Source organism: Budorcas taxicolor, chromosome 19 (genome assembly GCF_023091745.1).
Source record: "Budorcas taxicolor isolate Tak-1 chromosome 19, Takin1.1, whole genome shotgun sequence".
Classification (NCBI taxonomy): domain Eukaryota; kingdom Metazoa; phylum Chordata; class Mammalia; order Artiodactyla; family Bovidae; genus Budorcas; species Budorcas taxicolor.
This window is the reverse complement of record NC_068928.1, coordinates 35,250,193-35,266,714: the sequence shown is the minus strand read 5'-3', so window position 1 is coordinate 35,266,714 and position 16,522 is coordinate 35,250,193. Positions and strand designations below refer to the sequence as shown.

At 37.2% G+C, this 16,522-nt stretch overlaps 1 protein-coding gene across 1 annotated transcript in view; it reads right to left on the bottom strand.

The window, feature by feature from the left end:
• The window catches only part of MBTD1 (mbt domain containing 1), a 37,867-nt gene extending 25,220 nt beyond the window's left edge, over positions 1–12,647 (bottom strand). Inside the window, exons 1-4 of the mRNA XM_052658307.1 lie at positions 12,494–12,647; positions 8,148–8,287; positions 6,248–6,362; positions 5,336–5,421 (exon numbers count right to left, since the gene is read on the bottom strand). Of these exons, the coding sequence (XP_052514267.1) occupies positions 5,336–5,421; positions 6,248–6,362; positions 8,148–8,287; positions 12,494–12,647 (495 nt within the window). The remainder of the gene's footprint in view (positions 1–5,335; positions 5,422–6,247; positions 6,363–8,147; positions 8,288–12,493) is intronic.
• Positions 12,648–16,522: the final 3,875 nt, after the last annotated feature.

Here is a 16,522-nt window from a genome sequence, read left to right as displayed (position 1 = left end):
TCTTTTCCAATTAGTCAGCTCTTCATATCAGGTGGCCAAAGTATTGGAGCTTTAGTATCAGTCCCTCCAATGAACATTCAGGACTGATTTCCTTGAGGATTGACCAGTTTGATGTACTTGCAGTCCAAAGGACTCTCAAGAGTTTTCTCCAACACCACAGTTCAAAAGCATCAATTTTTCGGTGCTCAGCTTTCTTTATCATCCAACTCTCACATCCATACACAACTACTGGAAAAACCACAGCTTTTGTCGGGAAAGTGACGTCTCTGCTTTTTAATATGCTGTCTTGGTTGGTCATAGCTTTTCTTCCAAGGAACAAGCATCTTTTAATTTCATGGCTGCAGTCACCATTTGCAGTGACTTTGGAGCCCCCTCAAATTAAGTTTGTTACTGTTTCCATTGTTTTCCCATCTATTTGCCATGAAGTGATGGGACTAGATGCCATGATCTTAGTTTTCTGAATGTTGAGTTTTAAGCCAGCTTTTTCACTCTTTCACTTTCATTAAGAGGTTCTTTAGTTCCTCTTCACTTTCTACCATAAGGGTGGTGTCATCTGCATATCTGAGGTTATTGATATTTCTCCCTGCAATCTTTAAAGAAATATTCTACTTGATTTTTTTTTATTTTGGCCATGCTGCATGGCTTGTGGGATCTTAGTGCCCCTACCAAGGACTGAATCTGGGCCATGGTAGTGAAAGTCTGGAATTCTAATCACTAGGTACCAGGGAACTCTCTATACTTGATACTATAAGGAAATAATGGGGAATAGAGTGTAACTATTTAAAAGACTATGATATTAGAAAAGTTAAGAATGCTTTAAGGCTAAATATTCTGCATACATATAGAACAACTCTCTTGGGTTCAAACATAAATGCCAATAGGAGAAAACAGTCTGTGAATTTCATTAACACAGGGTACCTAACTGGAATGCAGTACTGCAGAAGTACTTTGAAGATTTTTCCACAGTTAGTAAAGTAAGGTTACTGCTTTTAGAAGCTGTGAAATAAAAACATAGATTAGTTTCTGGCCCTGTTCTTGGTATAGAGGTTTCATAGCCTTCATAATTTCCTAAGTGATAGCACTAGATATATCTTTTGTTCTAATATTTGATCTTTGACCTTGATTCCAGACACAGAGTTCCTAAATCCTTTGCAATTTCTTAGATGACAGCAGTGTTTTTTGTTCTAATGAGGCATCTCTTTGTGGGCCCCTAGATAGTTTCAGGATGGGAGCTGGTCACCATACAGATCAAACTCTGATTAAAAGCTTCTTGGGATTTTCAGCCCCATCATCCATCTTCCAGGAAAGGGAAAGGAGTTATAGACTGAGTTAATGATCCATTATGCCTAAGTGATGAAGCCTCCATAAAAATCCCAATACATAGAACTGGGCTGGTGGATGAGTAAAGGTGCTGGGAGAGTGGTGCATGTGAGAGAGCATGGAAACCGTGCTCCTTCTCACACACCCTGTGCTACACATCTCTTCATCTGGTTGTTCATCTCTTATTATATCCTTAATGGTAAGACAGTAAACCATTTCTCTGAATTCTGTGAGCCATTCTAGCAAATTATCAAACCCAAAGAAGGGGTCATGGGAACCATGATTTACAGCTAATCTGTCAAAAGCAGAGGTGACAATGTGGGACTTGCAACTGGGAGTGGAGTGGCAGCAGTTTTGTGGGACTGAGCCTGTAAGTGTGGCGTCTGATGACGGTTCCAGACAGACAGTGTCAGAATTAAACTCAACTGTAGGATACTCAGCTGGTGTCAGAGAAATACCTGATGGGCAGAAAACCCACTCATCTGGTATCAGAAGTACAGTATTGGTAGTTGTGTTAAGGTGAAACACAGAAGGGTTTTTCCTATAGGGGCTTAATTCAAAACCATTAAAACAAAACAAAACAAAAACAAGGGCTTCCCTGGTGGCTCATTCATTAACAATCTGCCTGTCAATGCAAGAGACCGGGGTTCAATCCCTGGTCTGGGACGGTCCCACATGCCGTGGAGCTACTAAGCCTATGCACCACAACTACTAGAGCCCGTTCCAAAGCCCGGGAGTGGCAACTACTGAGTCCATTTGCCCCAACTGTTGAAGCCCAAGTGTCCTAGAGCCCATGCTCTGCAACAGGAGAAGCCACGACTGAGAGGCCTGTGCACTGAAACTCGAGTTTCTCTCTGCAACTAGAAAAAAGCCTGCACAGCAACGAAGACCCAGCTCAGCCATAAATAAATAAATAAATAGAATTAAAAAGAGAATAAAACAAAAACTGCAGGTTAAAGCCCACAGTTGAAAATGTCAATCCAGCTACTGAAAAAGGTAGCAAGAGCTTCTTCGTTTATAGTAAGAGATGGAGTAGATGAACTAGATGATTTTTAAGTTAACTTACAGCTTTGTGACGCTATGATTTAGTAATAATTAAAAATGATATTACCTAACACTTGAAACCAACACAATACTGTAAACAACTATACTCCAATACAATTTTTTAAAGAAATGATATTACCAAATTTAGTGGTTTCCAACCACAGACACTGCCAAAGAAGGGAAACCCAAGAGTCAGGTGCCAAGGCTCCAGTCAACTCATTCTACTCTTTCCAGACCAATTGGTATAAATTTCATTTATCCTAGCTATGTTTATTAGAAAAAAGAGGAATTGTAATGCTTAAAAAAAAGAAGCCTGAAAACTATCACCTAGATAAAATGAAAGTTGCATCAGTTATACAGCAATAATATGCTGATTTCTAGTAGATATATTTAATGACAACTTGACTCCATTTACACTGATAATTATGTAGAATGTCAAAAGTTATTGAGTGATTGACTATATAAACCATTACGCATAATTACAGCAATATTCAGACACAGTATTGTCCTACGACATATTTTGCAGAAACTTTTCAGAAATTTAAAGATAGACCATGGTAAAGAGGAATTCCACTGAAATTCCATGTTTTTGGAACTAATCATAATCATTTTTAAGTATTGGAATATATAAAGTATTTACCTGAGGTCCTTAGTGCATAAGAGGTTGAGTTATGTTAAAGAAGCAGGCAGGCAAATTTGTGACACCACCCTACATTCAAGTCCTGGTTCAATCAGAACAGTTCTGTTTCCATGTTTTTAGACTGTTTTTTGTTGTTTTTTATTTTGCAGTGCTGCATGGCTTGCAGGATTTTAGTTTCCCAACCAGGAATGGAGCCTAGGACCCACCAGTTAAAGCACAGAGTCCTAATCTCTGGAGTGCCAGGGAATTCTCACAGATTTAATGTTTTTAAAAATTATGCTTGCAAAAAGAATCCTCTCAGAGTAGGGAAAGGCTCTTAACCTGTGCTCAAGTTGGAGACAATGCAGGTATAGAGTGTGGAGGAAGGGGCCTTGCTGATGAACAAGTCTTAGAGCAGGCATCAAGTGTTAGAAGACTGGAAAGCTGATGAGTCAAGGCAGGACCCTGTGCTTGTAGCTCCTCCTAGCAATAATAAAACTAAAAGCTAGTAATTTTCCTTGGAGGCCACAAGAACTGTTTATGGGGGAGAACCATGAGCAGTCAACTCTAAAGGACAAAATCAAGTACAACAGGAAGTCCCACCTTCTAAATCAAATGACTTCAAATAAAAATGCTGGTTAAGGCAAGAAAGCAAACTCATTTTGCACTAAAATACACTAAGACATTAAAAACAGAAAATGTTTCCTAGTTAATAAAACAGTAAAGGAAGACGAGTGGAGCAGGAAGGCACTGGGTGACAGATACTCTGATTATAAATGAGAAAAAAGAGATCCCATAGTATCCTTATTAACCATACAGCTAGAGCTAGCTGCTGTATTCTTTCTTCAATTGTAGAAAACAAATTTCAATGTTTTTTGTAAAACAAAAAAACAATTTCATTATAACAGAGATTTTCTTGCAAAGAACTTTAACACAGTATTACTACTCAAAGATACTGACATGAAATAAAATATTGTATCTTGGGACTTGGAAATACTATTTTTAAAATATTCTGACTATTTATATAAAATAGCTGGACATGGGTTATGATATTAAACCTAGAAAACCAAAATACTAAATAAAGATAGAAAAAGAGATAAAGGCTACTCAGAAGGAAACAACAAACACATGTTCCAGAAGGCTGCAATGGAAGAGTTATTAAAAATGAGGACTTAATCTAATTCTGATATTCTTTGTACCAGGAAAGAACTCTCTCAAGAGAGGAGAGTTAGATTTGTTTTGTGATTCTCATGAAAGCTACTGGGGCCATATATTTAACATCTCTCACAAGTATGACACCACTACCAACATTTCAATAAAATGTATCAGCTACAGTATATTGAAGTGTCTGATTCCACTGAGGCTGGTTCATAGCAGGCCACTGACTAAGGGCTTAGCATCTGTACTTTCAAGAAAGAAAAGTTAGCAAATGAATGAATTTGGCTTTAATTTTTATTTCTACCACTGAATCAATATGCTTGGCCTTGATCAAGATCCTTTACTGGCCACAAATGAATTAAAATGTATTTTGATTTCCACAGCAAGAACTCAAGCTCAGTTTTGTTCACATGCTATTATTTAACAGGAAAGCCCTAAGTTAACAATATGTTAAGTATACACAAAACTTCACTCATTAACTTTCTAAATTCTTTTCTTCTTATACACAGTCAGTAGCAGATAGAACTGTCAAATATAAATTAAAACTTATAGGTTAAAAAAGTATTGAAGAGAATTAAGCACAAATAACTGAATCAAAAGGAATTAAATCAAAAGGAAAGAATTTATCATTAGATACATTTTAAACATAACTCTCAATTACTTCAAATGTCTGTGACAATCTACTTGTTAAAAAGAACATGTTGCAAAAAATAATTTCACTCCACAATACTATATTGCTAATAGTTCCTTCTTTGTTTTTGTGATTTTATATTTGTGACCAAACAAAACTAGATCTTTCCTCTTCTCAATTATTAGGTCAAATCACAAAAATTTAGGTAACATACAATGGATGGTTTCTATGAGGTTGAACCATATGATTCTGCTAATATCCAACTATTTTTGATACATAAAACAAGTAATTTTATATGGTTCAACTTAATATGAAAATTGGATGAGACTCATGCCTTCCCCACTTAATTTCAACTTGCAATGTCTTTCAAGGAAACCTTTATTTATAAAACTTAAGGTTATGTAACTATTAGTAAGTACAATAATTAATAAAAAAGAAACATTTCCATTATGGTGTATAAAATAAAGACCTTCTAAGGATAAGATGTTTAAAAAATGCTACTGTGCCTTCAGATTTAAACGATGACTAAGCATTTCAATACAAACAGAAAATTCCATACTCACATGTTTAAAGCAGGTAACTGGAGCTGCTATAAAGCTATTGCTATTGATGTAGTTACCCCAGTTGAAACCTTCTGTGGAGACTGCTGCTGAAATAAAATAAGTTTAGATATATTGGAGTTCTCAGATTGTTTATTTGTAAGAAGGTTATTACTTTAAAATGTGAAGTGACACAAATTTATCACCTCTAAATTAAGTTTTTTCCTATAAAGATAAAACTTCTGTAAATAAACATGAACTTTAGCATATATCATATTTGCAAACAAATAGTTTTAACTTTTCTAAACACAAGGTATGCTCCTTGGGAAGTGAGGCAAGAGCTCTCCAATTATAAAAAACAAAGAACAACTGAAAGAAGATATGTTCAGGATAACAAACACTGTTCTGACTGCTCCTGTGTTTTATTGCCATGCAGCTCTAACTGCACACTTCACTGAAATTTCTATCTAGTATCTACCACCTAATATTTTCACTATGGCTCCTTACTGTCTTTCTCCCTACTTACTGCCTTGCTTTTACATTCCTGTTAGGAATCTTTCTGTTAAAAAATATCCTTTCCTCAATCTCCTTCTCTTTTTACTCTCTTCTCCCCAATCCCTTTGAAGCCTAATAAATGTCATATTTCTTTGCCTTATCACGTTTCCCATTGTTCACAGCTAGAGAATCAATCCATAAAAAATAAATAATAAACCAAATAAAAAAGAGTATTATTAAGGAGACTGTCACAAGCACCATAACTTGTGAACACTATACTTTTCTAGGATAATTTACTGAAATCAAGGAAGCCTAGTGTCATATGTGCAAACAGGGAACAGAAATAGCTTAGTTAACAGAATCCAAAATTAAAATGTAATTAATTAAAACTGGATGAATTAGTACCAAGTATTTCACCTCTACTGCACTCACCCATATTACCTGATTTAGTCTTGGCTTGGTTTTGTAAGGTAGCTTGATACTGAGCATATGCAGCTAGTTTAGCAACTAAAGGCTGTTTCTGAAGAACTTTTGCTTTCTTTGTTGGAGGCTTACCCTAAAACAAGAAGAGTTAAGTAAATAGGATTCTTTATCATTCCCCAACCCCAAATCTGAAAACTAACTTGATTGCATACTACTCATTTTAAGGAAACATTGAGGGTTTAGAAAATTATTAAAGCAGAGGACACATACAAGAAAATTCACATGAGAAATGTTTTCTGGAGTTCTGCTACAATGTAGATATCTAATATGGGTAGCACAGCTGGCACAGACTTAAATAGCAATATGCAAATTAATATATTAATAAAAAATTATATCCCATAAAATGTTAAAATATAGGCTGTGGTGAATAACTGATTCCATCTTGTACTAGACAAATCCAGTGGTTATTCACTCATGCAGGTAGTTAAGCATTGCTATTTATATAAGAAAAATATAATTCAATGTTTAAACAGCAAGTGACTGAGGTTTATACCTTTAGCGCTAATGCAAAAGATCAATGACAAAATGATCATGGGCCAAATTCACAGTGTGACAAACTGCCATCCATTTGGGGACAGACCATTGCTCAGGATCTTTAGGGACTGTCTATCTGAAATACAGAAATACATCTAAGTGATGTATTTCCTTAATTTGGGGAACTTAAATAATCCTTTCGGTGTTATGTGCTACCTTATTACAATAAAATGAAGAAAACAAATGTGATCATTCAAATAAAATATATTACAAAAATCAGCTATGGGATGCTTTTATAAAGTTGTTTATATGCTACAATAGTAATAACTTAAATGGTCATTTTGTAGGCATTCCAGTCATTTTGTAGGTGCTGATGTACATTCATAGAAAGACGATTTTCTTTTAGTATTATGATTGTTTCCAAAAAGGTTAGTTGGATTAACCAAATACCCTCTGGCGGCTCAGAGGTTAAAGCATCTGCCTGCAATGAGGGAGACCTGGGTTCGATCCCTGGGTTGGGAAGATCCCCTGGAGAAGGAAATGGCAACCCACTCCAGTACTCTTGCCTGGAGAATCCCATGGACAGAGGAGCTTGGTGGGCTACAGTCCACGGGGTGGCATAGAGTCGGACCGACTGAGCGACTTCACTTTCACTTTCACTTGGTCAAGGTATCAAATGGGTTGCAATCAAAAGTACAAACCAAAGATAATGGAAAAATAAAACCAAAGGGTGAATCATTCCCTGCCCCCAACACTGAAAGTTTCTACCTTGATACTAATTACAAAGAAAACCAGGGGGGGGAAATGGCTTAAATTTTTATATATATATATATATATATATATATACATGCTGCTAAGTCACTTCAGTTGTGTCCGACTCTGTGCGACCCCATAGGTGGCAGCCCACCAGACTCCTCTGTCCCTGGGATTCTCCAGGCAAGAACACTGGAGTGGGTTACCATTCCCTTCTCTAATGCATGCTAAGTCGCTTCAGTCATGTCTGACTCTGTGCAACTCCATGGACAGCAGCCCACCAGGCTCCTCTGTCCACGGGATTCTCTAGGCAAGAATACTGGAGTGGGTTGCCATTTCCTTCTCCAATATAGATATACAGATATAGATATTTATTACATTTATACTTATTTAGAAAAAAAGACACAATTCATAGTTTATTTTGAATAGTATGCCTTCTCTATTTATAACAGCTGCTCAAATTTTATAGAATGGACGAACTCTAGGGCTCACATATTTCTTAAAAATGTGGGGTATAAAGTACTAACAGGCCGGTTAGGTAAAGGTGGAGTGTAGTGAATCACAGCCAAATGACAGACAAACGGTGAAAGCCATAGAAATAACAGATGTAAGAACAAGAAGGTTTCTGTACCGTTACCTGAAGTCTGGCCAAAATGCTTGCCTTCTTGGAGTTTGATGAGTAACTTCTTGAACATGAAACACTGCAGAAACGCTTTGTTTTAGAGTAAAAAGCATCTCGCACACCAACCATTCCACACATTTCACAGGTAGCTAATTAACAAATACAAACACTGGTGTTATGATCATAAAACTGATTTTCATCTAACAGTTTAATAATTCCTCCAATTATCTGAAGGTTTTAATTTTTAAAACATTCCTTCAGGCAGACAGAAAAATTCTTCTGTTACATGTGATAGAAAAATCTAAATAAAAGGTAGGGGAAAGACTAGAATGATGCCATGGCTATAGGCTCTAGAAGGACTGACAAAGTCTGAAAAGGCTTTAAAAACTATCAAAATACACAAACGTAAGTTAGATTCAACTAACATTTCCTTAGTGCTCACCCTGTGCCAGACATTATAAGCTCTAATGTTTGAAAGGATTATAAACAAAAGATGAAAAGTAGTTGCAGTACAACTGAAGATTAATACAAAGCACAGCACAGGTCTTTAAAATATTGTGAAGACTGAAACATAAGGGTAACAAAACGTGAATCTCAAAAGATATACAAGTTGTGGGACTGCTGAATTATACAGTAGTTCTATTTTCAAATTTTTGAGGAATCACCATAATGTTTTCAATAATGGCTGTACCAGTTCACAGTATCACCGACAGTGTATGAGTTCTCTTTTCTCCACATCCTCCTCAACATTTGTTATCTCTTGTCTTTTTGACACCAGCCATCCTAACAGGTATGAGGTGATATCTCAATGTGGCTTTCATCTTCGTTTTCCTGATGATTAGTGACGTTGAGTACCTTTTCATGTATTTATTGGCCATTTGTAGGTCTTCCTTGGAAAAAAATATCTATTCAGGTACTTTGCCCATTTTTAAATTGTATTATTTGCTTTTTCTGCACCATTGAGTTGTACAAGTTCTTCATGTATTTTGGATATTAACCCCTTATCAGATATATAGTTTACAAATATTTTCTCCCATCCTGTAGGCTATCTTTTCAATATATTGTTTCCTGTGTTGAGCAGAACCTTTTTTAATTTGTTGTAATCTCACTGTGCATTTTAGCTTTTATTAGCTGTGCTTCTAGTGTCATACCCAATACATCAATGCCAAGAGTTAAGTCAAGAAGCTTTTCCCCTACGTTTTCTTCTATGGATTTTATTATTTCAGGTCTTACATTTAAGTTTTTACTCCATTTCAAGTTAATTTTTCTGAGTGGTGTTAAGATAGGTCCAGCTTTTCTTTTGCATGTGGATATCTAATTTCCCAACACCATTTACTAAAAAAAACTATGCTTCCCCTATCAAGTGTTCTTGGTGCCCTTATCAAAAATTATTGACTGCAACTCAGTATATCAGAAAGATATCTGCCCTCCTACATTCACTGTAGCATTGTTAACAATAACCAAGTTAGAGAAACATATTAGATGCCTTCTGATGAATGAGAGGGTAAGAAAACAAGTTATACATATATGTATATGTAAATGCAAATGTATATGTAAAGTAGATATTATTTATTATAATAGAGTATTATTCAGCCATATAAAGAAGGAAATCTTGTCATTTCTGACAACAAGGACAAAACTGGAGGGGATTATGCTTAGTGGAATAAGCCAAAATGAGAAAGACAAACAGTGTATAGTATCACATACATGGAATTTTAAAAAAAAAAGCTCATGTCATAGAATGGTGGTTGCCAAGGGTTGAGAAGAGGGAGAAACGGTAAGATGAAGGCCAAAGTTATAAAAAGAAAAAATTGTGACGATCTAATACATAGCATAGTCACTATAGTTACTACTACTTATTACACACTTGAAACTTGCTGAGTAGATCTTGTGCTCACATGACACACACACACACACAATTAACTTTTGGGGACTTCCCTGGTGGTCCAGGGGTTAAGACTCCACGTTCGCAATGTAGGGAGCCTGGGTTTGATCCCTGGTCAGGGAATTAAGAGTCCGCATGCCACAACTAAGACCCAGCACGGTTGAATAAATAAAAAGTTAACTTTGTGAGGTGATGGATGTGTTAATTATCTTGATCTTTGTAATCATTCCACTAGGTACATGTAATATCTAATTACATTTATGAACATTTATACATTTAAACATATACAACTGTATTTGTCAGTTCAGTTCAGTCCCTCAGTCGTCTCCAACTCTTTGTGACCCCATCAATCGCAGCACGCCAGGCCTCCCTGTCCATCACCAACTCCCGGAGTTCACTCAGACCCACGTCCATCGAGTCCGTGATGCCATCCAGCCATCTCATCTCAGCCTCGGTCATCCCCCTCTCCTCCCGCCCCCAATCCCTCCCAGCATCAGAGTCTTTTCCAATGAGTCAACTCTTTGCATGAGGTGGCCAAAGTACTTGAGTTTCAGCTTTAGCATCATTCCTTCCAAAGAAATCCCAGGGTTGATCTCCTCCAGAATGGACTGGTTGGATCTCCTTGCAGTCCAAGGGACTCTCAAGAGTCTTCTCCAAAACCACAGTTCAAAAGCATCAATTCTTCGGCCCTCAGCCTTCTTCACAGTCCAACTCTCACATCCATACATGACCACAGGAAAAACCATAGCCTTGACTAGGCGGACCTTAGTCGGCAAAGTAATGTCTCTGCTTTTGAATATGCTATCTAGGTTGGTCATAACTTTTCTACCAAGGAGTAAGCGTCTTTTAATTTCATGGCTGCAGTCACCATCTGCAGTGATTTTGGAGCCCCCCCAAAATAAAGTCTGACACTGTTTCCACTGTTTCCCCATCTATTTCCCAAAATAATTTGTCAATTATTCCTCAATAAAGTTTAGGGGGAAAAGATAACATAGCAAACAACTACTTCAATGGGTTTAAATCTCCACCTAAACAGTTACAACTGGAGGGACTTACAGTTTAACCAGTACTTAGAAATTATGAGAAATCATGGGAAAATGTAAGGTACCAGAGGATAAGAGATAAAGGGGGTCTAAGGGGGAAAAATCATTCATCTTGCCTGAATGATTTTCTGTTGTAAAAATTCTAGAACAGATTAAAAGGTTTGCGGATCACATAGGTTAAAAAAAAATGCAACCCCAAGGGGATAGTACGTCTTTGCCAAGAACTGAACGTGTCAAACTAGAACTCCCATAACTAGGATGTAAGCTCCACCAGGGACTGTATTCTATATTATTCCTATCTGTGTCTTTAAAACAGAATCCGGCACATATAAAGCTCCCTCTTGTGATAGATTGCCACACCGGTATGTTATAACTAAACCATGGCAAGATGTATATTAATAGGAGTTAATGCATTTGATAAAATCTCTCATGTAGCTCTGTCAATTAAGGATTGAGAAATTCAAGCTAAAGTAGAAAAGATCTAGGTAGCTATTAACTGGTTGGATGACCACACTTCCTGGGTCCCGATAAATGAAGTTAACTTCTTTGACATGATATGAATGACTGTGTACCAGGCCCTTCGATGCTTAACTTTTAATCAAAATATTAGAATATGATCTATAAGGCATAATCATCAAATCAGCAAATGACAATCAGAAGACGCGGTACTCAACAATTGATAATCAAATTAGGAATATGCCTAAATGGAAACACAGTGTCCTGAAGAAAAGAGATAAAAGTTGAACAACCTCCACTCTAATCACACAGGGTGACCAACTATTTGCCTGAGGTCTTTTCCAGGATAATCCTAAAACCAGGAGGGTCTCAGGCAAGTCAGGACAGGTTGCCACCCTGCCACCACACAATCTGAAGTATCTCCAGAAGAAAGTGAGCGGGATACTGATGAATTAAAACACTCTGATGCTGTGAGAAATGCTTGAAGCAACTAGGTTTACTTGGTATGCCCAAGAGAAACACTAAAAATAAATGTTTTTGTGTGAAGGGAAAAAGGACAAAAGTCAGAGTAAGGATAATTTTGGTTCAATATAAAGAATATTCTGGTCATTAGAGACACATTATCACTGAAGTGTTAAAACAGAAAACTTATAAGGAATTGTTAGAGAAGGGAGACTTACCTTGAAAGTCTCTCTCAATTCTGGAAGTCTATTATCTTACACACTTGGAATTACATTAAGTTTCTCAACAGCTTTCTGTTTTCATTTTCTTCTACTCGTTAATAAAAAGATCTAACACAAATCCAGTGATCTTATCTAGAACTGTATGTTTCAGATTCTGTTTCTTAATTGTTCTTTAAAAATTTTACGGGAAATGACAGGAGAAATGGAATCAAAACATACCCTCAAATATAAAGGGATGTAAAAGGTGAAGGCAGTTCACCTGAGCTGAACTATACGCTGTATACTCACCCATGCCGGATTTACCATCTGGGTACGTGTACACTTGGCCATTGTTTTTGATGATCGGGAGACTAGAAGGTAATGGAGCAGCCTCCTCTTCACTCTCCTCAGAGCTGGAGCTGCTGCTCGTGTCCTCACTGCAGCTATCATAGCCGTCAAACATCCCGAACGAGTCTCTTCCTTTCCTTTCGGATCGTGAAGAATGGTCAGTCTTCAAAGCAGAAGAAATCAATAACTATGATATAGTACCCATGTACATCACCCAAAAGACCTTAGTTCAAATTGCGATAAATGAGGTTTCCAAATGAAAATCTAAATGTCTGTGTCAAAATGCAGCCCTTCATTTCTATGAGGCATAAACCTATTAACTACCATCATGCTAGCTAAAAGGAATAACAATGATGGAACAAATAGTGAATGGGAGTCAGAAGCTGTAACTTAAGTTTTGCCATAAACTAGATATATTACTTCTCTATAAAAATGTGATCGGATGATTTTTTTAAACTGTAGTGAAACACTCATAACAAATAGATGGTTTCTTAATTTGCCTTTTATCTCTAAAATTTTGAATTTTTATTATAATTTAGAGCATCCTGGAAATACATATATGCTTTTAAAAATCACTAAGAGTTCTGGAGAGACTGCAAATTTTAAACTTTGGGGAGACAATTTTTAGATATTAGCTATTTCAAAAACTGTAGAAGATAGCATTTCTATATGTAACACTATTTCATTTTTTTAAACATAGTTAGACATAACCCAATTATCTCCAGCTAAACACTATGCCCTTTTAAAAAAAAACAAGCACAAAGATACTATGTATCACATTCAGCAACTGCTACTCATATGTTCCTTCAAATATTCCCTCACTCAAGCCACCAAAAAATCCCAAAACTAATACCTACCACCACTCCAACTGTTCCTGAAACCAATTCCAAAACTTCAAGTTCAGTGATAAGAAAGTTAACAGAAAGCAGGAAATAACAGAAAAAAATAAAAAGGAATATTTGAAATGAAAAACAAACAAAACAAAAACAAAACCCACCAAAACCATCACCAAACATACATTGGTTACAACAGAGTGAAAACTGTCAACCAAGAAATCCTTAGAGTTTTGTATCTATCTTCTTCTTTTGCTCAGTTATAAGTTTCTTGGTATCACCTTACACTTTATGCACAATTTCTTTCTTGGATAGTTTAAAGTCTTAACATGACCAGTAACAAAGCTCAAATCTATTTCCAAAGCTTGACAAGATAAAACCATGAAATGCATCTCTTAGTTTTACTAAATAAACTATCATTTTCAGATATGCTTGTATTAAACAGTTTCACTGAGGAGGGGAACTGATTTTCCATTTGTATTATGTATAACTATGAAAGCAAAAGAAGTACTATTTCAGTCCATAAAATGGAGATATTATATACTCGAATACGATGTTAAGAAGTCGTCCCTTTGGGAAGCTCTACAAATGTTCTACAAATATTGCCACACTGAAAAAAAAAAAAAACTATTCTTCTTTTAGAACTCTCTTTTAGACCCAATTTAAAAAAAAGCTGTCTGTAGTCACTTTAGAATTATTCTCCCAATCTCTTACTATTGTTTTCCCCAGCCTGATTATTCAGCAGATTCAGTTCTGAAAATCTTCTAGTTATTTCTATAAATCACATGTATCTTCAAAGAATCAAAATCTGCTACCACCAGATTTCAAAAAAATAAATAAGACTCTGAAGACAATTCAAAAGGAAAAGTTGCAAGGCCATGTGATAATACAAGGCAAGTGAAAAGGACAAGGCAAAGGCAGTCAACTGAGACTGAGGAAGGATCCTGAGCAAAAAAAAGGCAGCCACTTGAATATCTACCTTGAATACTTAACTGAGATGACCATTACATCTATTACTGTGGGAAGGAATCCCTTAGAAGAAATGGAGTAGCCATCATTGTCAACAAGAGAGTTCAAAATACAGTACTTGGATGTAATCTCAAAAATGACAGAATGATCTCTGTTCGTTTCCAAGGCAAACCATTCAATATCACGGTAATCCAAGTCTACGCCCCAACCAGTAATGCTGAAGAAGCTGATGCTGCACAGGTCTATGAAGACCTATAAGACTTTTAGAATTAACACCCAAAAAAGACGTCCTTTTCATTATAGGGGACTGAATGCAGAGTTTCAAAGAATAGCAAGAAGAGATAAGAAAGCCTTCTTCAGCGATCAGTGCGAAGAAATAGAGGAAAACAACAGAATGGGAAAGACTAGAGATTTCTTCAAGAAAAGTAGAGATACCAAGGGAACATTTCATGCAAAGATGGGCTCGATAATGGACAGAAATGGTCTGGACCTAACAGAAGCAGAAGATATTAAGAAGAGATGGCAAGAATACACAGAAGAACTGTACAAAAAGGATCTTCACGACCCGGATAATCACCATGGTGTGATCACTCATCTAGAGCCAGACATCCTGGAATGTGAAGTCAAGTGAGCCTTAGAAAGCATCACTATGAACAAAGCTAATGGAGGTGATGGAATTCCAGTAGAGTTATTTCAAATCTTGAAAGAGGATGCTGCAAAAGTGCTGCACTCAATATGCCAGCAAATTTGGAAAACTCAGCAGTGGCCACAGGATTGAAAAAGATCAGTTTTCATTTCAATTCCAAAAAAAGGCAATGCCAAAGAATGCTCAAACTACCGCACAACTGCACTCATCTCACACACTAGTAAAGCAATGCTCAAAATTCTCCAAGCCAGGCTTCAGCAATATGTGAACCGTGAATTCCCTGATGTTCAAGCTGGTTTTAGAAAAGGCAGAGGAACCAGAGATCAAACTGCCAACATCCGCTGGATCATGGAAAAAGCAAGAGAGTTCCAGAAAAACATCTATTTCTGCTTTATTGACTATGCCAAAGCCTTTGACTGTGTGGATCACAATAAACTCTGGAAAATCCTGAAAGAGATGGGCATACCAGACCACCTAACCTGCCTCTTGAGAAATCTGTATGCAGGTCAGGAAGCAACAGTTAGAACTGCACATGCAACAACAGACTGGTTCCAAATAGGAAAAGGAGTACATCAAGGCTGTATATTGTCACCCTGGTTATTTAACTTCTACGTAGAGTACATCATGAGAAACGCTGGGCTGAAAGAAACACAAGCTGGAATCAAGATTGCCAGGAGAAATATCAATAACCTCAGATATGCAGATGACACCACCATTATGGCAGAAAGTGAAGAGGAACTAAAAAGCCTCTTGATGAAAGTAAAAGAGAAGAGTGAAAAAGTTGGCTTAAAGCTCAACATTCAAAAAACGAAGATCATGGCATCTGGTCCCATCACTTCATGGGAAATAGATGGGGAAACAGTGGAAACAGTGTCAGACTATTTTTTGGGGGGCTCCAAAATCACTGCAGATGGTGATTGCAGCCATGAAATTAAAAGACGCTTACTCCTTGGTAGAAAAGTTATGACCAACCTAGATAGCATATTCAATAGCAGAGACATTACTTTGCCGACTAAGGTCCGTCTAGTCAAGGCTATGGTTTTTCCTGTGGTCATGTATGGATGTGAGAGTTGGACTGTGAAGAAGGCTGAGCGCTGAAGAATTGATGCTTTTGAACTGTGGTTTTGGAGAAGACTCTTGAGAGTCCCTTGGACTGCAAGAAGAAACAACCAGTCCATTCTAAACGAGATAAGCCCTGGGATTTCTTTCAAAGGAATGATGCTGAAGCTGAAACTTCAGTATTTCGGCCACCTCATGGGAAGAATTGACTCATTGGAGAAGACTTTGATGCTGGGAGGGATTGGAGGCAGGAGGAGAAGGGGACAACCGAGGATGAGATGGCTGGACGGCATCACTGACTCGATGGACACGACTCTGAGTGAACTCCGGGAGTTGGTGATGGACAGGGAGGCCTGGCGTGCTGCTATTCATGGGGTCGCAAAGAGTCGGACACAACTGAGCGACTGAACTGAACTGAACTGGAATGCAAAAGTCGAAGTCAAGAAACACCTGGAGTAACAGGCAAATTTGACCTTGGAGTAC